This window comes from Carettochelys insculpta, chromosome 1 (assembly GCF_033958435.1).
Source record: "Carettochelys insculpta isolate YL-2023 chromosome 1, ASM3395843v1, whole genome shotgun sequence".
Taxonomy (NCBI): Eukaryota; Metazoa; Chordata; order Testudines; family Carettochelyidae; genus Carettochelys; species Carettochelys insculpta.
This window is the reverse complement of record NC_134137.1, coordinates 327,974,365-327,998,596: the sequence shown is the minus strand read 5'-3', so window position 1 is coordinate 327,998,596 and position 24,232 is coordinate 327,974,365. Positions and strand designations below refer to the sequence as shown.

At 45.1% G+C, this 24,232-nt stretch overlaps 1 protein-coding gene and 1 non-coding gene across 5 annotated transcripts in view; one reads left to right on the top strand and one right to left on the bottom strand.

The window, feature by feature from the left end:
- Positions 1-24,232, top strand: part of DOCK4 (dedicator of cytokinesis 4) — a 381,443-nt gene that overhangs the window by 254,267 nt on the left and 102,944 nt on the right. For all 4 annotated transcript variants that reach the window (XR_012648259.1, XM_075014636.1, XM_075014626.1 and 1 more), the window contains 3 exons: positions 4,727-4,854; positions 14,616-14,750; positions 24,133-24,231. Coding sequence is in view for 3 of the 4 variants with exons in the window: in XM_075014636.1 (XP_074870737.1) it covers positions 4,727-4,854; positions 14,616-14,750; positions 24,133-24,231 (362 nt within the window). In the remaining variant the exon portion in view is untranslated. The remainder of the gene's footprint in view (positions 1-4,726; positions 4,855-14,615; positions 14,751-24,132; position 24,232) is intronic.
- On the bottom strand, positions 19,588-19,658 carry TRNAG-CCC (transfer RNA glycine (anticodon CCC)). Its single transcript has one exon. It is a non-coding gene; the product is annotated as a tRNA-Gly (tRNA).

The window sequence follows — 24,232 nt, the reverse complement described above, 5'->3', positions numbered from 1 at the left end:
GCTCAAAATGGTTACGTTTCTGCAAATTTTGCCAGCACACTGTTTTCATCTGTTTTCCAGATCATTTATATGTGCTTCTGTTATAATTTATATTAGCTGTTCTTATGACTGATTTTGGTAATAATTTCTTTCATATCCATTATGCTTATGTTAAACATATGATTAGCTGCTAACTAGATTTGTGTAGCTCCAAAATTTGAGATTTTTTTATGCAAGGACATGAACAACTCACAGCACTGCTTCAGTAGCTGATGGTTTGATCACAATGAGTTCCACTGCTGTGGAGGTATCACTTGACACCAAGTGAGATTTTATTGAAACCAACGTAAGTAGCTAATCTGCTACTATGTACAGAAAAATCAGATGCTTTTGGATTGATTCCGGGGGTATTTGGTCTCTGAGTCTAAATCCCATGCTATTGCTAACAGAGATTAGGGCACTACTGCAGAGGTTTCTGCAGGCTCGTTAGGCTTTACATTCCCAATGGAAAGTGAATGGGAATTAAAAGCCTAACTATGCTTGAGGATTTTGCAAATCTTTCCCTGCATCATTGTGCTGTTCTGTGCTGTGGGACTGAAGTGGAGCACAACATGGTGTTATCCTTCTATTAGAGTCTGGGAGCTCCATCTGTTCCTGCATCCTCCTTCCTCTCATCTCCATGGTCCCTCCATCCACCTCTCTGTGTCTCCATGTGTCCCAGCATTTCCCTTTCTTAGGTCACCCAGTGTCCCTATACCTCACTCTGCCACCCCTTACCCTCACTTTCATGTGTCCCTGCAGTCTTGTCTCTCATTCGGCCACTGGCTCAGTGCTGTCACCTCCTCCACTAGAGCCTATGTCACCACCTCAATTAGTGCCTCCCACTAGCCCTTTTGAATCACAATCTATGTGACCCCAGCAGCCCTACATGCCCTGCTCTCTTCATTGCCCCCCTTTATCCAATGTCTTCCCCCTCGGCCTTATGGGCTGGGCACCGTGAAGAAAGCAGTCCATAACTCAAGGGCATGCAAATTATGGCCTGCCAGCCAAACTGCTGGCTGTGGTCCACCACCATCTCATAGCCTAGTGGGAGCTTCAGGCAGACTGACTGACTGCCACACCTCCACTCATCACGTTCAGTGGCAAGCTGCAGGGGGCCGTGTGTGTCTGTGCTCCACATGCTTGTGTGAGGGCCCCCCCCCCAGCACAATTTTGTAGCTCCCATTGGTCAGAAATGGTCCAATGGGAGCTGCCTAGGCTGTGCTTGCAGCACAGACACAGCACAAAGGAGCTCTTCTTACCAGGTGTGAACAGACAGGCCCGTGGCCCCCACTGCTAGCTGCTTTGAGCAGGGTGCAGGGGTGCAGCAGGTAAGGAGCCTGGCTAAGCCTCTTACTGGGCTACTGACTGGCATCTGCCTAAGGCAAGCACCTCCCACCCAGAGCCTGCACCAGAAACCCCACTCCCTCCTGCACCCCAACCCCCTGCCCTAGGTCACAGCCCATACTCCTGAACCCTCTCCTGCACTCCTGCCCGAGGTAACAGCCCTCTCCCAGAACTTGCACCCCCTCCTACACTTCTCTTCAGGGTCAGAGTACTCTCCTGCACCTACACTGCCTCCTGGGCCCTGCATCCCTGCCTTTACCCCAATCCTCTGCCCCAGGTCACAACCCCTCCTTCACCCAGACTCCCTCCCAGACTCCAAGCTCTCTCCAGCATTCCACTCCACTACCCCAAGCTCCCTTCTGCAGCCAGCCTCCGTCCCAGACCTTGCACCTCTTCCATAGTATCACAAGAGTGCAGCCCTAAACTGCTTTCCAAATTTTTGTAGCTCCCCGTGCCCATCAAAAGTATTTCTCACCCCAGCTGTAACTCCTCCCTCTCAATGGCTGGCTGCACAGCCCAGAGTCACATGCCCTCTTTTCTGGTGCCACAGCAGCCCCTGGTGGGCAAAAGATGCATCTGTAGCACCTCCCAGCAGAATATACAGTAAACCCTTGATTTAATGGACTGATGGGAGGGGGGGGGGTCCCTTAATGCCGAAAGTCCGTTATATCCGAATGGTTATAGTGTGTGATGAAGCACTGACCTTCCCATACCATCACTCACTCCTGTCCTTTGCCCCCCGCCCCCATCCTCCCTCCTGCCCCATTCTTCCCCTCGCACCTCCATCTCCCTCTCCCAGTTACCAGGAGAGGAGCTGGATGCCGGCCTGGCTCCTTCCACCTCCTTATCTCTCAGCGCTGTGGTTCCTCCAGCCCCTGGCTTCAAGCCACTCTCATGAGGGTAGAGCATGGCTGCCCCCAGCCTCCCAGTGGGCAGCAGCGTCTCACATGATAGCTGCTGCTCAGCACCACTGCAGGCAGCAGCAGCTGGGCACCAACATGCTCCACACACATGGGGATGGGGGAGGAGAGCTCCTGTGCCCCACCACAGCCCCCATGCCCCACTTCTCCCTGGATTCTCTGGCCCTGATGGCCCCTACAGCCCCGGCAGCCCCCAGCCATTCCAGCAGCTCCTCCAGCCCTGGCTCTGGTGAGTCTCTGGCAGTTATTTGGAGGGGGCAGGGTGGGACTGGCAGACAGAGTCTGTTATTTCCTAAGTCTGTTATATCAGGGTCCACTAAATCAAGGGTTTGCTACATAAAGGAAAAAATAAAATTTCAGGGAACATGAATTGTATGTGTGCCCAGTGACACAGATTTTCCTCAGGAGTAGTGCAGAGAAAAGGCACAGAGATGCCCTGAGTGTGTTTTAACAATGGGTTTGGAAATGCTGGTGTCATAAAAGAATTATTTTTTCCAATTTTGGTATATTTTTAAAAGTGAGTATTAGAATTTAAACAGCCAGTTTAGCTTTTTGGTGGAAGTGGAGGGAATTAGGACAGCGTGACTGTAGGCTTCTAAATACTGTGCTATCCCTGAATTCAATAATTTTGAAATCTATAGTTGCTGACATTGTACCTGACAGTTGAGAAAAAAGTAAAACCTATGGGCAAAACATACACATTGCTGTTCATTCATTCACAAAAAAGTTTTAGTGTGTGACTCGGTGTTATCTCACCTTGTTCAGTGATTCCATTCGATCTCGTATCCTAAGGCAAGATGTGAAGGATCAGTTTTCCTGTTAGAGGTTTTCAAGGAACGTGGCTATTACGTGGTACCAGAAATGATTTGGGTAATTCAGTAGGTGGCACAATTCCCTCCTTCCCTGCATCAATACATTTGCAAGTCACTATTAAATGGCTTTGTGCTTTTGGTGCTGTCCTCTGACATTTCAGGTTCAACACAAAGATCTTGGTAATTTATGACATTTAAGATTGCCAAGGCACTTTTGTAATCTTGTTAAGAAGTCTCGTAATAAATTGATAGGTAATCAAATTAAAGATGTCTGAGGTACTAAATTTTGCTTCCATAAGAAAAACATTGAAAAAGACATGAATAATTTGCAACGACAGGAGACCCTGTAAAATAGTTAGAGCAAGCAAGGAATACTTGGAAAATGGGTTTTCAGATCCAAAGGTCCTATGGCATTTGTCTTAGTTCATTTGCAGGTTACCCATGTAAATTTTCTGACACAATGACAACAAGGGAAGGCTGGAAGAAAAGCAGACCAGTGATATTTTTCAGTGTAGAAAAGAAACTTAATCCTGACAGAGACTACTATCCGTCATTCAAATGTCTATATGCTTTTGAAAAGTGGACGAAATAGTAAGGGAAAAAAATCATTGATCATTCTGAGGTTGACAGCATTGTAAACATTGGCAGCATGAGCTTATCTGGAAAAAAAATAAAAGACCTTTCTCACTAGACAAATTTGCTTCCTGTAGTGAAATAATGACAAACTTAATAAATTAATGGACAGCGCTAGATTTAATTTTTAATTACGCTTTTTAAACATCTTAATAGAAATATTAATTTGAGTAGATTTAAAACAAAGTGTCAGTTATATCTGTGTATAATATATATAAATATATCTTGTGTGTGTGTAGAATAACTTAAAGGATAATAACAAGTTCCATCTGTCAGGAAGGGAGGTGGTGTCTAGTATCTGGCACGACAGGAATCAGTGTTAGGACTTTTCTCATTTAACATCTTCATTAATGATCAGAAGAGGAAGTAAACAGCACATTAGTGGAATTCACAGATGATGATAAATTCGGAGAAGTCAGAAAAGAAAAATCATAATGAAAGGACTGTGGGCAGAAAATGAGATTTAGCTAGGTGAAAAAGCAAGTTAATTCTGGTAGACACAAATAATCTGTGTTAAACAAAGGGGAAAATCTGAAATTCAGTAACAGTGAAAAAGAACAGAGGATAGTATTGTACAATAAATTAGATCTGAATTTGTAAAGTGATCTGTTGCAATATGTTACAAAAAAGGCCAGTGACAAACCAGGGAGGTAGTAGACATAGTTTCCATGTCATTTCGTATACCTACATTATTATGCTAATGTTTTCTGTATGAAAATTGTGTAAATATGTAATTTTATTTCACATACTTAATATCACACACAGTAATGTGCCTATATTGATCATTTTTTCTTACTCTGCAGAGCGTAGTGCATGCAATATTCATTTTTGTTATGTTATGGTATGAGACTGCTAAACGCATCTACTCAGCAATATTTCCCTGAATACAAGACATATCTTCAGTTTATATATAATTATATTTTATCAAAAAATGTTTATAAAATGAAAATGTATCCCTGAAAGATATTTACTTATGTACTTTCTCTCTGCTTACAGAATCCAGGTATATTCTTCTACCAGTGGTGTTACATCATCTCCATATGCATTTACAAGAGCAGAAGGATCTTACAATGTGTGCACGTATCCTAAGCAACATATTTTGTTTCATAAAGAAGAATAGCTCGGTAAGTAAATCTGGGATATGAACAATAGGGGTTGGGTTTTGTTTTTATTTTTGTTTGTTTGTTTTTTACTTCACTATTTGGCTCCTCCTAACAAAATAAACTGTTCCTTGAACAAAAAGTCACATTTAGAGCATTTTTTGTGAACTTGAAACTTCATGGCTGTCAGTTGGATTTTTCATCATTTTTGAGCTGTTGCAAGAATATTTTTAATCTAGCACTCTGTGTTCGACTGAGCTTTGACATTGTTCCAGTTTTCAAACATACAGTAGTTCAGATCTGTTTTCAAAGACAAACAGAGAGATCTTTAAAATCTGGATTTTAAGATGGAAGTTCTGTGTTGTAAATATCATCTTCTTGTCAGGCATGTGTTCTGAAGCTGTAAGCATTTTAAGAGGCCACCTCTGTGTTTCAGCCCACCTGGGCTGGAGGAAGACAGGGGCCAGAAATGCTTTTCTACTTGCAGCCTACCCTGCCCTTTTCCCATTGAGAACAGGAAACAAGGGACTTTTTAAGAGGGGCACTTATCATAGAATCCTTGGATTGGAAGAGGCCTCAGGAGGTCCTCTAGTCCAGCCCCTTGCCTAAAGCAGGATCAACCCCCACTAAATCATCCCTAGCCAGGACGATGTCAAGCCAGGACTTAAAAACCTCTAGGGATGGGGATTCCACCGCCTTTCTCAGTAACACACTGCAGTGCTTCACCACCCGCCGGGTAAAACAGTTATTCCTAATATCCAACCTACACCTCTCCTTCTGTAACTTCAGACCATTGCTCCTTGTTCTTCCATATGTCGCCATTATGAACAGTCTCTCTCCATCCTCTTTAGAGCCCCCTTTCCGAAAGTTGAAGACTGCTATCAAATCACCTCCCTTTCTTCTCTTCTGCAAACTAAATAAGCCCAAATCCCTCAGACTCTCGTCATAGATTGTGTGCTTCAATCCCTTAATCATTTTCATTGCTCTCTGCTGAACCCTCTCAAATGCATCCACATTCTTTCTATTCTGGGGGGACCAGAACTGGACACAATACCCCAGCTGTGGCCTTACCAGTGCTGAGTAGAAGGGAACAATAACTTATCTAGATCTGCTGGAAATACTTCTCCTAGTGCACCCCAATATGCTGTTAGCTTTCTTGGCTACAAGGGCACACAGTTGACTCACATCCAGCCTCTCATCCACTGTAATCCCCAGGTCCTTTTCTGTTGCACTGCTGCTTAGCCAGTCGGTCTCCAGCCTGTAACATTGCTTGGGATTCTTCCATCCCAAGTGCAGAACTCTGCACTTCTCCTTGTTGAACCTCATCAAATTTCTTTTGGCCCAATCCGCCAATTTGCCTAGGTCACTCTGGACCCTATCCCTACCCTCCAATGTATCTACCTCTCCCCCTAGCTTAATGGCATCTGCAAACTTGCTGAGGGTGCAATCCAGTCCCTTATACAGGTCATTAATAAAGATTTTGAACAGTACTGGCCCTAGAACCGATCCTTGGGGCACTCTACTTGGAACCAACTGCCAACCAGATATTGAGCTGTTGACCACTACCCATTGTGCCCATCCATCAAGCCAGCTTTCTGTCCATCTTACAGTCCATGTGTGCAGTCCATACTTCCTTAACTTACGGGCAAGAATGTTGTGGGAGACTGTATCAAAAGCTTTTCTGAAGTCAAGGTATATCGTATCCACTGACTTCCCCAAGTCCACAGAGCTAGTTACCTCGTCATAGAAGCTAATCAGATTGGTCAGGCAGGACTTGCCCTTGGTGAATCCATGCTGACTACTCTTGATCACTTTCCCCTCTTCCAGCTGCTCCAAAATGGATTTCTTAAGGATTCCCTTCATCATTTTTCCAGGGATTGAGGTAAGGTTGGTCGCTCTATAGTTCCCTGGATTGTCCTTCTTTCCTTTTTTAAAGATGGGCACTACATGTGTCTTTTTCCGGTCATCTGGGACCTCTCCTGATCTCCCCAAGTTTTGAAAGATAATAGCCAAAAGTTCTGCAACAACATCTGCCAATTACCTCAGTACTCTTTAGATGTATTAAATCCAGACCCATGGATTTGTGTGCATGTAGCTTTTCTAAATAGCTCTTAACCCATTCTTTCCCCACCAAGGGCTGCCCACCTCCTTCCCATACTGCTTTGCCTAGTGCCATAGATGGGGAGTGGACCTTGTGCACGAAGACTGAGGCAAAAAAAGCATTGAGTACTTCAGCCTTTCCCACATCATCTGTCACCAGGTTACCTCCCTCATCTCGTAATGGTCCCACACCCTCCTGGATAGCCCTTTTATTCTTAACATGCCTGTAGTAACCTTTCTTCTTCTTCGAGTGGTCCCCGTGGGTGCTCCACAACAGGTGTCGGGCTCGCCCAGTGCCGCAGATCGGAAATCTTCCAGCAGTTTCTCCTGGATCGCACATGCACCAGCGCGCGCTGCCCCCTGCGCGCCCCCAGCCGCGTGCGCGATCCAGTCCCCGCCAGTTCCTTCTCAACCGCCATCGGCTGCAGACAGAATCTACTCAGGCTAAGGCCAGAGTCAGATTAAATAGTGTTTTTTTCTACGTGTCATTTGTTGTTTTTGATTATTTAAAAAGAGAATATCAGCAAAAAAAAAAAAAAAACAACCTTCTTCCTTGCAACTATGTCAGCCCGCAGGGTGAGTGAGCTCGCGGCAGTGATGGGAACGCCGCACTGCACAGTATTCTCAAAGGAGGCGGTCACCTTAAGGCTGCACCCAGCCTTTGTTCCAAAAGTCTCTTCGGAGTCCAATCTTAACGAGCCAATAGTTTTACCCGAAGCCTCACAGCTCCGGCAAGGAGGCACACCTGCATCTCCTAGATGTGAGGAGGGCGTTGACCTTCTACATAGACAGAACTAAGTCCTTCCGGAAAACGGACAGGCTCCTAGTCTCTCTCTCTCCCAGGTCAAAAGAAGGTCTCTCTTCACAGAGAATTTCTAAGCACATTGTGTCCTGTATAAAATGTGTTACGAGCTTCAAAATGCTCCTTTGCTGGCCCCGCCCAGGACTCACTCCACCAGGGCGGTGGCGGCGTCAACACCCTTCTTCAAGGGCATCATGTTAAAAGACATCTGTAGAGCGGCGACCTGGTCATCCTACGACACCTTCGCTGAGCATTATGCCCTGCCTCCGGTATTCGAAGAGGATACCCGTCTGTCGACAGCAGTCCTCTCGGGGGCAAGCTGCACATAAACCGATTACCCACCTCCTTACTTGGGTTACTGCTGGGTAGTCACCTATTGTGGAGCACCCACGGGGACCACTCGAAGAAGAAAGAGAAGTTACTCACCTGTAGTAACGATGGTTCTTCGAGATGTGCCCCTGTGGGTGCTCCACCACCCGCCCATCCTCCCCGCTTTGGATCTCTGTCTAGTGTTTTTCAGGAGCATTCGAGGCGGTTGGTCAAGGAACTGGCGGGGACCGGATCGCGCACGCGGCCGGGGGCACGCAGGGGGGCAGCGCGCGCTGGCGCATGCGTGATCCAGGAGAAACTGCTGGAAGATTTCCGATCTGTGGCGCCGGGCGAGCCCGACACCTATTGTGGAGCACCCACGGGGACACATCTTGAAGAGCCATCGTTACTACAGGTGAGTAACTTCTCTTTGTTGCCCTTCACAGCCCTTTCTAGCTGTGGTTCCAAGTGGTCTTTCACTTTCCTGATTACCCCCCCGCATTCTCCAGCCATATATTTATACTCCTTCTTAGTCATCTGTCCAAGTTTCCACTTCTTATATCCATCCTTTTTGAGTTTAAGCTCACCAAGGATTTTCCTTATAAGCCAAGCTGGTTACCTATCATATTTGCTTTTCTTACTGTGCATAAGAATGGTTTGTTCTTTTGCCTTCAGTAAGACCCCTTTAAAATACTGCCAGTTCTCCTGAACTCCTTTCCCCGTAATATTAGCTTCCCAGGGGATCCTGCCCATCACTTACTAGAGCTAAGCAGAAATGGAGACCTAGGCCTGCTTCTCCACTTGTAGTCTGGTCTGTCCCTTATTCTTGACCTTGTTTTGGTGGGTTTGTGAGAGGCTGGTATTCTATAGTTTGTGTGTATATTGCAGTGATGGTCAACCTAGGCTAATGAGTGGGCCACAAGAGTGGCCCTTGTTCATCTCAGTGTTCTGCAAGATTGTTGTAACCAAGACAGTCTCCTGGGATAGGGCAGCTTTGCCCACAGTACTGTCATACCTAGAACTTGTGGGGTGTACCAATTGAACTATAGCAGCACTTCCGTTAGATGCAGAGGGAGTGCGTGGCTCTCACAATGTTGTGTGCAATCAACACATCACTTTACATACCCTTGCTTTAAGTAACAGAGAGGAAGCTGTGCTAGTCTATACACTATCAAAACAAAAAGCAGTCAAGTAGCACTTTAAAGACTAGCAAAATAGTTTATTAGGTGAGCTTTCGTGGGACAGACCCACTTCCTCAGACCATAGCCAGACCAGAACAGACTCAATATTTAAGACACAGAGAACCAAAAACAGTAAGCAAGGAGGACAAATCAGAAAAGATAATCAAGGTGAGCAAATCAGAGAGTGGAGGGGTGGGGGTTAAGATCAAGAATTAGATTGAGCCAAGTATGCAGACAAGCCCCTATAGTGACACTTGTGTAATACTGGTAGAAAAAAACCTATGTGGACAAAAACCAGCAGAATCTGACAACCCTGTGCATGGACAACAATATACAGAATGTCTTGTGGGCCACATTCAGAACCCCAGTGGGCTGCCTTCAGCCCTTGGGACATAGGTTGCCCATCTCTGGTATATTGGATGAAGGGATTGCGCTGGGTGACCTGTTTATGGGGAGTGGCTAAGAATGGGATAAGTACTAATTGAGAAAAATAAAGTTCTTAATAAGTTCATAGATGCTGGGTAAGAGGACTGTTTAAAAGCCCTGGCACTGAGTGGAGTGGGTGAAGAGGAGATTTGTGGAAGGGTTTAACATGACTGATCATGTGTGTTGCTTTTCTGGGAGCCAGCCGTTATAGGTTCTCCTCGTAATCAGGCTCTTACTCTCAACTCTTTGGGTAGACCCCTCCAGTAGAACAGTCCAGCAAGGATCAGGGTGCTGTAAGTGCAGAGGTTGACCCACAGTGCTTTGGATTAATAGATCACTTATTCGAGTAGGATAAGTGATGAGGATGTGCTGTGGACTTATCTGTGCGCTGCTGATCTGATGTATTTAGAGTCTGTTTGAGGGGCTGCTGTTTATAATGGACTTTGCAGATTGCTCTTGGTGTTCTTATTGGGGCACCTATCTGTGATGACTGCATTTCTCTGAGAGCCATCTTAAGTTGAACAAGAAGGGCGAATAAGAGTGCTGCATATTGGGGTTATGGAGAAGTATACCGATTTGTGAGGCTTAGGTCCCTGTAACCCCTCTGGTAGAAAGAAACAAAGCAAGAAGAAAGTAGCATCTTGCACTAATTGCTGTACTAAGTGTGAACCACGACCTGCATGATTAGTCTCAGTTCCTTGGCGATACATTATAACGGTTGTCAGGAATGTGTTGGATCTGGGTCTTAGTTTCATGCTGTTGCATAATACCATTTATGACTTGATCTGTGGCTGTTGTTTTGACATGTCAAGATCATTTTTGTTGCAGCTTCCCTGGAAAGGCATGGAGTTAAGCATGAGGTGAAATGTGTTTTACACTGACAGGTAGCTATGCTTTTTTCATCTGACCTCAAATACAAGAAATGTTGCATCCTGAAGCTGTATCACATTGAATGTGTCCTCCAGGGCAAAAAGTCCAAAATGGGCATAATGCATGGTTGGTGATGTTATGCAGGTTCTCTCTCTCTAATTCAGAGGTGGAATTCATCATGTTCCTCACCTGAGTCACCGAAACTGATGGTGTCTAGCTATTTCAGTCACTGTGTGTTACCTGTGGTGAAATTTCTGGATCGGCTTATAGTTTCACAGCTGCCAAGATAAACATTGGATTGAAGTGTAAACACTGGTGTTGGATTATGGTGGACTTTTCAGATGACTCTTGGTATCTTAGCGGGGCATCTAGCTGTGATGACTGCATTTCTCCGAGAGCCAAGTTGAGCACGCAGATTGGACGACCGTGCTGTATAATGGGGTTATGGAGATGTTACACCTCAGCAGCAGACTGGCTACTGTCTCTGTTGGTCTGAAGTTGGAACATACTTGTCTTGACAGGGTGATGGAAAAGTTTGATGATCTGCATTCAGAGGCTGATGAAACTATTTCCTGACAGCCTTTGAAGGATAAGGTTATTCTCCCATTGCCCACTCTGGCGATAATTTGGTAGGAGTTTATGATAATCAGTTGTCCTCCCTTATTAACACAGCAGCTCCTAAACACACTGTGTGCTGGCTCTGTCCTCACAAGTCACCTGAATTTATAGACAGCCTGCAACAGATGAAGAGACCAAGGAAATGGCTAGCGCACCAGACTTCTGCTGAGTGCCGCAGTAATGGTGGAGGTGGGGGGTATTAAGTGTTTTAAAGAACATATGCTCTGGCTGTGAGGGAGGCAAAGACAAGTTTCTTCACTTCCATCATAGCATCTGCAAAGTCCTACGCAAAGAGTTAATTTGACTGGTTGGTGAATGCTGGGTGTCTCTATTTGGTTACAGAATCAAGTGTGTCTTGCTGTGAAGAAATGTCATGTTATTTTGCAGATGAAATTGCTCAGATTGGGATAGAGCTGTCTACTGCCATGGAAACAGAGCAGGGTGAAAAAGCTTCAGATTCAATTCACTAAGCTCAGAGAGAGGTGCAGGTGTGCAGTTTTGTGCTACAATCTTGTTCCTCCATGGTGGTGGGAAAAAGAGCTGTGGTGAAGTACTGGGTCCACAGTTAGCAAAGGTTGTCAGCTTTTCCCTATAGAAGGTGAGACACTAGAAATCATTGCAAAACCAATGAGCAAGAAGCCAACTATTAACTCTGGTAATAAAGTAGTATAGATTTTTCAGAAAAGTAACAAAAAAAGTGGTCGCTATTGTGAGGTAGCTGCCTTAGCTGATAGAGATAGTGTCTGCAGACTCTTTTAGATCTATATGCTGCTTTTGATACTGTGGACCATGAGATTTTATTGACTTGTTTGTGGATACCTAGTAAGGATGGATAAATTGCTTTTAAATAGCTCCAGTTTTTGCCACTACAAATATTGCTCAAGGGATAGTTGTAGGCGATGGTTTCTCTGCATGGAGGGTTCTTTCTTGCAAGGCACCACAGAAGTCTGTATTGTCGCCCTTCTGCTCATCTTGTAGCACTGAGAGGGTAAGTGGTGAGACAGCTGATTACATTTTATTCATTATGCTGTCTCTCCATGTTTAACCTGACCAGAGAAATGGAGCAAGTAGCCCAGTTTTTATACTACAGGTTGAACTTCTCTTGTCCAGCACCCTTGGGACCTGGCAGGTGCTGGATGAGAGAATTTGCCAGATGATGAGAGGTCAATATTTTCTAGCACGTTACTAACACTTCCACTGCTTTCTGGGCTCTTGGATGACATTTAGGGGTAAATTACAGCTAAATAACAGCACCGAACACCAAGAGCCAGGACTGGTAGCTGTCAGCAAACTTTATGGGACCCAGGGCAATGTAGGCACACCCAGGATAAGTGGTTGTCCAGCTAGCTAAAATCATGCCGGATTACAGATGTTGCCAGGCGAGAGAGTTCCAAATTAGAGAGTTTCAATCTGTACTTTAAGGCTTGGATGAGGGCTAGCTGACTCTGACTGGTCAAAACAAGATAGAGATGATAGCTTACTAATTTGAGAGAAGCAACCATATGATTTCTTGGAAGCTGTGTTTGCATCCTTGTCTGAGGGAATACAACTGAGAGCTACAACACAGGTGCACAAAGAATAATTGGAACCATTCAAATGTTAACATTTGCTATCAAAGTGAGCTGCTTTTTGTAAAAATCAATAAAGGAAATCAACTCCCCTCCCCAATAAATAAATTTAAATTATTGTGACATTAAGAATGTTGAGTAAAAATAAAGCCAAGAAGTGAAAAATTCAGGTTGGTTTTTTTTCTCAGACATACTAACTGCATTGTGAGTCCTGGGAATAAATTGTGTATTTTATGACAGGCCCTTCTCCTTTAAAGGTCATCATGCTGGTGCAAGTATACACACCCATGAATTACTTGAAATGACAGCACCCATAAACATTAATATTTTGTTTGGACAAGGACCACCAGATGGCGCTGTTTCCACATGATCCTATGAGGGTTTTTTTTGTTTTTTTTTAAATTACGTGAGCCGCATACAGTCTTTGGAAAAATGCAGGGTTTATTTTTTGATGCAGATTCTTTTGAGGGAGCTGTTGCTTTAAAGCAGAAGAGCTTGTTTCCTTTCTTGAACACACTACTGAGAGGTTGAATTCTTGGACCAGTGTGTTTTGGTAGAGATTACTGGAAGACAGAAATGCTTATGTGTTCACCTCTGTTCCAGGACTGGTGTATAAAGAGAAACTAAAACAAATTGCACTAAGAAAATATCTGGATTCTGTGTTACAGATTTTTTTTTAAACAGGACACTAACCTGCAAGACCCCAATATCTGCTACCATTTGATAAATGGGTGAAAATAGAATCAATAGTTATACAGGTCAAATGTCTCTTGTCTGGCAACATCCATAATCCAGCATGATTTTAGTTAGCGGGACAGCCACTTATCATGGGTGTGGCCAAGTTTCCCGTGGTTCCGTAAAGTTTGTTGACAGCCACCAGTCCTGGCTCTCAGTGTTCTGTGCTGTGATTTACCCCTAAATGTCTTCTATGAGCCCAGTAAGCAATGAAAGTATTGGTAATGTGCTTGACAATATTGACCCCTCATCATCCAGCGAATTCTCTCATCTGGCACCAGTCAGGTTCCAAGGATGCCGGACAAAAGAGGTTCAACCTGTATAAAATAAAACTGAAGTAATAGGTACCTTTAATTTAAAATGAATAATATAAAATAAAAATGATACGAACATTAAATTGGGGAAATTGCTTCATATAGGCAGTGTAGCAAAATTTAAATATACATTTCCTGTGTTTATTTTAAATATCTCCAACTTTAACACTGCACTAATTTTGTTCTTACTTGTTAGTTAATGTTTATGGCCGTGTTCGGTGGTTTATACTTACGAACATTTGCATTATTTTGCTTAAGCAAATCAGCTATAAACTTGTGTAACTGGCCAGATTTATGTTTGTTTTTTGTCATCAGAGTGGCACAAAATAGCTGGATGTTACCATGTCACCGTTTGGCCTTACAAAGTTGCTACATTTAGTACCATGTGCTGATTTTTTTGGTGATAGTTTCTCTGCTGATCACAGATTTTTCAAAACAGAGCTCTTTCTGCTTTGGGCCTTAAATCTCTAGTGTCAATTTCAATGGCTAAAAATGTGTGAGAGTGGACTATAAAAGCTTAGCCAGATAGTCTTCATAAATCATATACTGTTTTTCTTTACACTGTATCGCAAAACCAAATTATGTTTAATGGTAAGTAGTTTGACTCACATTTTTATATCTATCTTCTTCATATCAGCAACATACTTAATATGAGAACAGTGGGTTCAAGTCAATGGAACAACTCTGGTATTTTGGGTAGAAAATATTCCTAAGATTTATAAAGTGTGGCAGCCATAATGAAAACTAATTCTCACCTCAAGTATACTAAAGCAGTTGCTAACTCTGTCCTAGGGAGAAATCTACCTGTGTATGTTCCTTTTTCAATAATAGCTATCTGAAAAAATACTTTTCTTTATCTTAGGAAAAATCCGTCTTGGAAGAAATAGATGTGATTGTGAACAGCCTGCTAGATATACTGCTGAGAACCATATTAGAGATCACAAGCAGACCTCAGCCATCAGGGTCTGCAATGCGTCTGCAGTTTCAAGATGTCACTGTAAGGTTTTCATCATAAAACAGACCCATACCAACTTAAGACTGTCGCTGGGCTCTTAACTCCTTCCACTCTGCTTAGATGGAATGACTGTGTGTTGTAATGCTCATTGTTCATCAGATTACATGCTTTTTTAAAAAATACTGAGTTACATCGGCTTAGGGGTATGTGGGAAGTAAAATACATTTTGCTTGCTTTTCTCACTTTCAGGGAAATAATTAGTGCTGCCTTGCTTACTTTTATATTTGTTTTTTACATTGTAGTAGCTAAAACATCCACGGAGTGAATTGCTTTCATTTGGCATTGTTTTAGCTCAGTGGCTATTTCACCATGCTGTTTTTACACACATGTTTACAATACACTCACGAAGGTGAAATAGTGTGGTAAAACATTAACATTTTTACCTCACAAAAATCCAAAAAATTGACATGGGAAACAACTTTCAACACACACACAGAAGATTTAAATAATAATAGTAGTAATAATAATAATGAAAACTAGCAACACTTGTTTAGGTTTGTCATTCAGTTCTAACTAAAGTCAAGTGATCAGTGTTCTGCAGGGAACATTAAGTGATATGTGTGCAGTAAAAGGTTTAAGTGCAGTCACTTAGAGAAAAGCCCGAAGTTAGTGTGTATGAAATAAAATGAAGTTACTCTTTGCTCTGCTTTCAAAGAGGATATATTTGGGGAAAATAAAATCTTACACAGCAGGAGAAATGCAGTAGCCTTACAAAACAGCAATTCAGTGAGAGGAGCAAGCCATTAACTAGTTGTTCAACACAATTTTTCTGTGAAAAATTTAATGTACCTGGTTGTTAATGCTATCTCATTAGACCTGCTCCTTAAACTGTTTCCTTCTATTTTTCCAATATTATAAGAGATCCTAATTTTTCAAACTTTAATTCCCTCTGAAGGTAAGATTTGTAAAAAAAAAAAAAAAAAAAAAAAAAGGGGTGGGGTGGGGTGGGTGGGGCGCGTAAATACACATGAAAAATATGTTTCATTTTCTCCCACAGGAAATAAAATTATTGGAAACATTTGTAGAATTAAACATGAGTTGACTATCTGATGCATTACAGTAGCACTGTGCTCCAATTCATTATGCTTTAGAGGGATTGTATTACTTCACATTTCTTTAATCTTAAACAGCAAAAATGTTCTCTCAAGTACAAACTTGCATAGGGAAGGTCTGCTATATCTAAATATGGTTGTAGAACAGGGTCAGAAATGTGATAAATACCTTTGTAGTTGGTTTCCACTATGGTTTATAGATGCCTTTTTTATAGATCAGCGTAAAGGACTACCTCAACACTCCATTGAAAAATCAGACTTCGAAGGCCCTTGAAAGTTATCAAGTTTTCATTAGCTACATATGCATGACCAAAATATGTCATCATCATCACCACATGTACCACATTCAAAGAACACTTAATGTGGAAGTGACTCACAGAACAGCATAAGGCAATTATATACATTTATGTGAGAACATCATGAAATATGGGCTTATGGTAGCACACTGAGCCAGGTTCTTGGAATTATTTGTGGGGTAAGGCAAGTACAAATGGTGGAATCTGGCCCAGCATGTTGCCATGAGTCAAACCTGTATCATTAAGTGCTCTTTGTGAGTTGGGATGTGGCTTTATGGCAACACAGTGGGCTAGGTTCTGTCACGCTTCCTCTGGGTGAGTATTTCAATTAGTGTCAAGATTGTCTTGGTGTGTAGCCGTAGGCCCATAGTGCTTGGTATTTCTGCATAAATGTGTATCATATGTTAATCTTGCCTATGACGTGCTGTGGATTATTTAGTGCACACTATGGGGGGATGTGGTGTGTGAAGCCATGTGCCTGGGGAAAAAAAAGTTCCAACTTCCAGGAACATTACAGTGAAATTATAACAGTAACTCAGTGAAGTTACTGAAGTTGTGCAGTGATGTCCATAAATTGGCTCTTTAAAGTTGCTATGTGAGAAACATGTCCGCATCTAATTAGATTTCTGAAAGAAAACTTATTAAAGTGGAGCTTTTTCCACTTACAAAATACTTTTAAAAGTTAAATTAATGGAATGTGAAATATTAGAATTACAGTTCTTCTGAAGCATAATGAGTTGGAGCTGGGTGCTATGGCAACCCAGTCAAGGCTCAATATATATATGTTTAGATAATTTTGTTCTTAATGGGAGAAAATGGAAAATAACTTGAGGAGACTATTTATGAAACTGAGGTGGCTTAGGGTAGTAGGAACTATTCTTATGTGTGGCTTTTCTTCTTTGGTATGAGAGAACAGGGCACGCAGACTGCACTTTCAGTCTTCCTTACAAACAAGGAAATGAGTGAGGTTGCTTGCACTCCCCGGCTCTCAGAAGAAGAAACAGGAGAGAGCAGTTTCAGAAACTTCTTTAAGCCACTAATCTAGTTAGACCACCATTTTCCTTTTGTACACTATGTTCAGTTGTATTAAATGTGTCTTGATTTTCAGCAGATATAGAGAAATATAAATTATTTTTAAATGTTACAAAAGCTTCATGGCCAGGGCAGGTCACCAGCAAAGGTCAGGAATGAATTTCCTGATACGATATGATCATTTGAAGGTGCTTCCTGTTTATAAGATGCTAGTTGTAGTGTGGGCAATTATGCTTGGGGGCTGAAGGCTGAGAATCTTACTTTCTCAGGATATTAGTATAATAATGTGAGGATATGTCTTCACTTCTTCAAAAAATGGTGTTTGCTATATTGAGAGAAACCACTCTGTGTGAAATACTAGTAGAGACAAGGTATAGATATTTTCTATCTTATTGTCACTAGTCAAGGTAAAATAAATTCCCTTCTCCCTCCGCCTCCTCTCTCCCCGCCCCCATGGGATTTATCTCAGCTAACTACATCTAGGTGAAAACTTAAATGCCTTACCACTCTCAATGTAGAATTCTATTGGCCACATTTCAGGTTATCTGTTTCATTGTAAAAACACACTTTATCCAGTGAAGACATTGCCTTAGTATTTCAAAAATTCATATTTTAAACAAGAAGGGAAAAAATCTAAACAAAATATGATCTGGCAAACTAACAAAACAGCATTTAAAATGCCTGAAAAAATTGTCCTTTTTCTCCTTCCTATCATCTCCCTCCTTGTTTTCCTTCACACAGGTAAACAGGACTTCTTCCCAAAGTTGTTGTAATATATTTTTGTTCATATTTTCTTTCAAAGGCAAATTGACAGGAAGAGTCTGGAATTTTTGCAGTGCAAACCATCTTCATAAATTTAGATGCAAGGGAAATGATGCTTAAGTAAACATACTTGTACAGATTACTTTTTTTGCATCATGCTTGTATTGTTTTAGTTGCTTTTGAACTAATTCATGTGGAGGAAATTGCATCTGGAAAACAAATGTAAGAGGGAAGCAAATCCATAGGTAAAATGTATGACATTTTAAAGGCTTATAGCCCTGTTTTTATTCATAAGAAAATACTACATAACATATCCAGAAATATCTTTGAAAATTGTTCCAGATTTCATTTCTCATTTTCTTTAGACAAATAATTTGTTTTAAATGCTTTCATAACATGATCACCCTTGTCAATTCCACATTAGGTGTGCATGTGCTTGCCACAAGCAGTGGTGCTGGAAGATTTTCCCTTCGCAGCAACTGTAAAAAAAATGACTCTAGCCACCCTTGGTGTGGTGCCCGCATAGCACAGTATAAAGGGCATCATTTGCTTCCCCACCCTCAGTTTCTTCTTGCCACCAGTACAGATGCAATGGAACTGCTGTGCTCTGGCCAGGTTTGACTCTTTCTGCAAGAATATACCGTTCTCTCAGTGATTTGTTAGTGAGTTGTTTATAAGGTGGTAATGTCCTGTACAGGATGTAGCCTAAGGAAGGGCCATACCCTGACCCCCAAGCTTCAATCCATGTCTGGAGTGCAAGTGTTCTGTGCCTTTTAGCCACCCGCACTACAGCCACCTGAGGGGTTCAGGCAAGGAGCATATTAGTGAGAAGTGCCATATTTGCAAATATTTCAAGTCTCGAATGAAGAAAGAAGTGGACGTTTGCCTAATGCCATTCTTAATGGAGCTGGCACTAAACCCAGCTCTGAAGACCAGGCTGGACTCAGCCTCAAGTGCTGTAATTTTGGTGCAGTGCTCTGCTGGTGCCACTGTCAGGATGGCGCCATTCCCTCACACCATCTCTAGTCCGGAAGGCAAAGACCCAGTGAAGGAACCCTCGTCAACCTCCCCTAAGGGCAAGGGGAGGTCAAGAAGACAACAAGATTTATGACAGGTGACTCGACACCTGTGACTGGGAGTCAGGGACCAACTCCATTGGAGGGGTTCATCCGTCCCCATCCCGCTTCAGTGACTCTCAGTAGCAATGAAGTCCTGCAGCATGTGGATGTGCTGACTACCCCAGAGGGCTTTCAGGCAGCACAAGACATTTTAGCTTTCCTGATGCCGGTAGCATATGTTGAGCCCTTTCTGGGTGTCTCTGTCCCAGCAACCTGGTCCCCTCCCAAGGCACGATCCTGCCAGAGCCTCCTGGTACAAAGCCTTCACGCTTCAGATACTGGGACACAGACTCCATGTGTGCCCTTTTGTTCACCTAGCTATGGACGTAAAAGGCAGGACTCCGTGTGACTCGTGCTGCCAGGATAGACACCATTGCTGACAGTGCTGCCTTGCCCATGACGTACCTTCAAGGGTGGCCAAAGGGCAAGAGGCTTTTTCCCAGGTTTCCCTGGAACCTATGGGGATTCACTCAACTTTCACAGATTGTCTGCTTGGTTTTGGGGTTCTCACAGTGTTTGTCATCCATGTTTTTTTCTAGCTCTTCTTCCAAAAAACTCATGCACTGTCCAGGAATCAAACCCAGGTCCCAAGAATGGGAATCTTGCATGATACCACTACACCAGCAGTGCAGATACGCTAGCAGCTGGAAACACGAACCACTGGTTCGAAGCTAACACCGATGAGATGATTCCAGTCATTGAAAAGAAGCGCGGTGCACTCCTGGAGTACAAACGCTCACCGAGCCAGAGTACCCAGCAAGCACTTAGAGATGCCAGAAGAACAGTACAGCAGACAGCCAGGCGCTGTGCCAACAACCACTGGCTCCAGCTATGCAGCAGCATCCAGACCTGTGCCAACTTTGGTAATCTCAGAGGAATGTACGAGGGTATGAGGAAGGCATTAGGACCCACCCAGAACAAGATGGCACCTCTGAAATCCAAATCTGGTGAAGTCATCGCTGACAAAGCCAAACAGATGGAGCGCTGGGTTGAGCACTACTCCGAGCTGTACTCACGCGAGAACGTTGTGGTTGACGCAGCCCTCGATGCCGTCGAGCTCCTACCCGTAATGGACGAACTGGATCAAGAACCGACTGTGGATGAACTGAAGAGAGCCATCGACAGCACTGCAGCTGGAAAGGCCCCTGGCCAGGATGGTGTACCACCAGAGGTAATCAAGTGTGCCACAGACACACTCCTGGAACCTTTATATGAGGTACTGTGCCTGTGCTGGAAAGAGGGTGAGGTTCCACAGGATATGCGCGACGCTAACATTGTAACGTTGTATAAGAACAAAGGAGACAGAAGCGATTGCAACAACTACCGTGGAATCTCCCTCCTAAGCGTCACTGGTAAACTGTTCGCTCGCGTCATCCTTGGCAGACTCCAGAAGATTGCTGAGAGGGTGTACCCCGAATCCCAGTGTGGATTCCGCACAGAGAGGTCTACCATTGACATGGTCTTCTCTCTAAGGCAGCTGCAGGAGAAGTTCAGGGAGCAGAGAAAGCCACGCTACATAGCCTTCATCGACCTGACCAAGGCCTTTGACTTGGTCCGCAGGGATGGTCTGTTCAAACTGCTCCACAAGATAGGCTGTCCTCCACGGTTACTCAAGATGATCCAGTCGTTCCACGAAGACATGAGAGGAACCATCCAATATGACGGCGCATTATCGGATGCTTTCAGAATCAGGAGAGGCGTCAAACAAGGATGCGTGCTTGCTCCGACATTGTTCGGGATCTTCTTCGCACTCCTCCTGAAGCACACCTTTGGATCTTCAACAGAGGGCATCTTGCTGCACACAAGATCTGATGGGAAACTGTTTAACCTTGCGAGGCTGAAAGCTAAGTCTTAGGTGCAGGAAGTCCTCATCAGAGACATGCTGTTCGCAGACGATGCTGCTGTAGTGTCTCACACAGAAGACCAGCTTCAAAAACTGCTGGATCAGTTCTCCAAAGCGTGCAAGGACTTTGGGCTTGCCATCAGCCTAAAGAAGACAAACGTACTCGGTCAGGATGTTGCTGAATCCCCATCAATCAGCACTGACAACTATACGTTAGAGGTCGTCCATGAGTTCGTTTACCTCGGGTCCACCATCACTGACACCCTGTCGTTGGACACTGAGCTAAATAGGAGGATCGGAAAAGCGGCCACAACTCTGTCCAGACTCAGCAAGAGAGTGTGGAATAACAACAAGCTGTACACTCACACCAAAATGCAAGTCTACAGAGCCTGCATCCTCAGCACCCTCCTTTATGGCAGCGAGACTTGGACGCTGTGTGCCCGCCAGGAAAAGAGGCTGAACGTCGTCCACTTGCGCTGCCTCAGGCGCATCCTTGGAACATCATGGAAGGACAGAGTGACCAACACCGCCGTCCTCAAGCAAGCTGGAATCCCAACCATGCACGCCCTCCTCAGGCAGCGTCGGCTCCGCTGGCTTGGCCACGTGCACAGGATGAATGATGGAAGGATTCCAAAAGACATCCTGTATGGTGAGCTAGCCTCTGGCAAAAGACCCCCCAGACACCCCCAGTTGCGCTACAAAGATGTCTTCAAGAGAGACCTCAGAGAGGTAGACATCGAGCTGGACAACTGGGAGGAAGAAGCAGACGACCGTGGCAGATGGAGGCAGGGGTTACACAAGGGCCTTCAGAAGGGCAAGATGAAGATCAGACAGCTAGTAGAGGAGAAGCGAGCGCACAGAAAGCACAATAAGGACTTGCCAGACACCCACTATATCTGCAAGAGATGCAGCAATGACTGTCACTCCCGTGTGGGTCTTCATAGTCACAATAGACGCTGTAAATGAAGTCCTCAATTGAAACTTTGAAGGTCACGATCCATAGTCTATGCAAACTGAAGGATGCCTACTATACTACTACTGTCAGCCATGGGAGCACACCCTACTGAATAGATGCAAATCCCTGAGAGAGACCTGACTCCATCTCAGGAGGCCCCAGTGAGGCAGCACCTGCTCCAGCAGGAGAAAGGGGGAGAAATTGCTTCACGGGCATCTTCCTTGTCCTCCCTACATGAGGCCGTTAGGAGTTAGGTGCTCACCGGTGCTCTCTCATGTCCTTCCCCTGCAGGTCGTCTGCGCAATCAATGCCCTGCTCCTCCACAGGCTCGTGCAGCGTGGGGACCTGGATGCTGCCATCACGGGGTTTGCCAGCCTGGGCTTCCCAAATTGCTCTGGGGCTCTGGATGGGACCCATATCCTCATCCGTAACCGGGAGCACAGCGGAGGACGCTTCCTCAATAGGAAGGGATACCATTCGGTGGTCCTCCAGGCCTTGGTGAACAGCCAGGGCTGCCTCTTGGACATTTATGTTGGCTGGCCTGGCAGCACCCATGACGCCCAGGTGTTCAGAAATTCGGGCCTGTGCCGCCGGCTGGAGGCAGAGACCTAACCCTAACCCTAACCCCCCCCCCGGGGACCCTAGGTTCCACTCCCCCCATTCCCAGGGATGGGGCATGGCGCTATCCTGCTGGGGGGCAGGGGCTGATGGACTCTTCTGAGGGACATGCCACTGCTGTCCTCAGGGCCATGGTCATCTGGGTGTGTGGAGGGCCCTGGTCATGTCTCTTGTCCCCGCCCCCTTAACCCCGGGGGTGTGCACCAGGGGGGTACATACCTGACGGTCCGCTCCCATGGTCGGGGGACACCCATCGGGTGGACACCCTGCTGGAGCTGTGGAAGGGGAGGGCAATTTGGAGCCCCCCGTCACTGGAGGACTCCTCCTCCTCCTCCAGTGTCCCAGAGGTGGGCTCCTGGGGGGGCCTCTGGGGTGCAGGGCTAGCCTCCGGGGCGGACTCCGTCTCCGGGGCCTGCTGGGGCTCGTCGCCCGAGGTGTCAAGGGTGGCTCGGGGGGAGGAGGTGTACTGGGGGCCCAGGATGGCCCTGAGCTCCCTGTAAAAGGGGCAAGCGGCAGGGGCAGCCCCAGATTGTCTGGCCGTGTCCTGGGCCCGGGTGTAACCCTGCTGCGGCTCCTTTACCTTACTCCTGATGTGGTCAGGAGTGCGGGCAGGATGACCCCGGGCAGCCAGGGCCTCGGCCAGCCGAGTGAACGCATCCGCGTTCCGCCTCTTGCTCCCCATTACCTGGAGCACCTCCTCTTTGCCCCAGAGCCCCAGCAGGTCCTGGATCTCGGCCTCCGTCCAGGAAGGGCCCCGCTGACTGGCAGGCTGGGAGCTCTGGGTCCCCTTGAGGGGCGGGGTGCCCTGTGGTCGCTTGGGGGGCTGGCTGGATGCCATGGGTGCAGGGTCGTGGGTTGGGGCTAGTGTAGACGCGGCTTGTGAGCGGCTTTTTAGGCAGCTACATGGCTGCAAGGCTTGCAACTTAGAGTGAGCCCTGATGGGGCAATGCCAAAGAATAAGGATTCCAAGAGGCTGCTGGTCTCCATGCAGTGGCTTTCCAACTGGATCACCTTGTTCATACCAAAGTACTATGAGTTGGCATATGTCCCTCAACCTTAGATTGTCCAGGCAGACTCAGCCAGGGCTCCCACATCTTTGGAAGCCTTCCTGGTGTGCACATGCCAATCGAGGACATCTGTAGAGCTGTGATTTAGTCTTTTGGCCACACATTTACATCTTGCTCTGGCATCACTCAGCAAGGCAGAGATAATGCTGAGTTCAGCAAAGCAGCACTGCAGTGAGCATAGCTATTAACTCCTACCTGCCTCTTTGGTATACTGCTTGGTGTCACCTCATGTGGAGTGGACATGAGCAATCACTTGAAGAAAAGATAGTTACCTGTTCCATAACTGGTGTTCTTTGAGATATATTGCTCATGTTCATTCCCCAACCTGCTCTTCTTCCCCACTCTTGGGAATTTCTGGCAAGAGAGAACTTGAGGGTGAGAGGAGCGAGCAATGTACCTTATACTGTGCCATGAGGATGCCACTCCACAGCTTGCCAGAATCACTCTAAGTACTGCAGAGGGAAAAACTTCCAGCACGTCTTCATGTGGTGAGTGCACACACACCTAACGTGGAATAGAAATGAGCAACACTAATCACCAAAAAGGTAACTGTCTTTTTTCATTGATGTTGTCTATATTTTGGGCTTGATGCATAACATTTCTTCTTTTGCTTTGCATCAGGGGGAGTTTGTTTCCTGTCTCCTGTCACTATTACGACAAATGACAGACAGACATTACCAGCAACTTCTTGATAGATTCAACACAAAGGATGAGCTGAGAG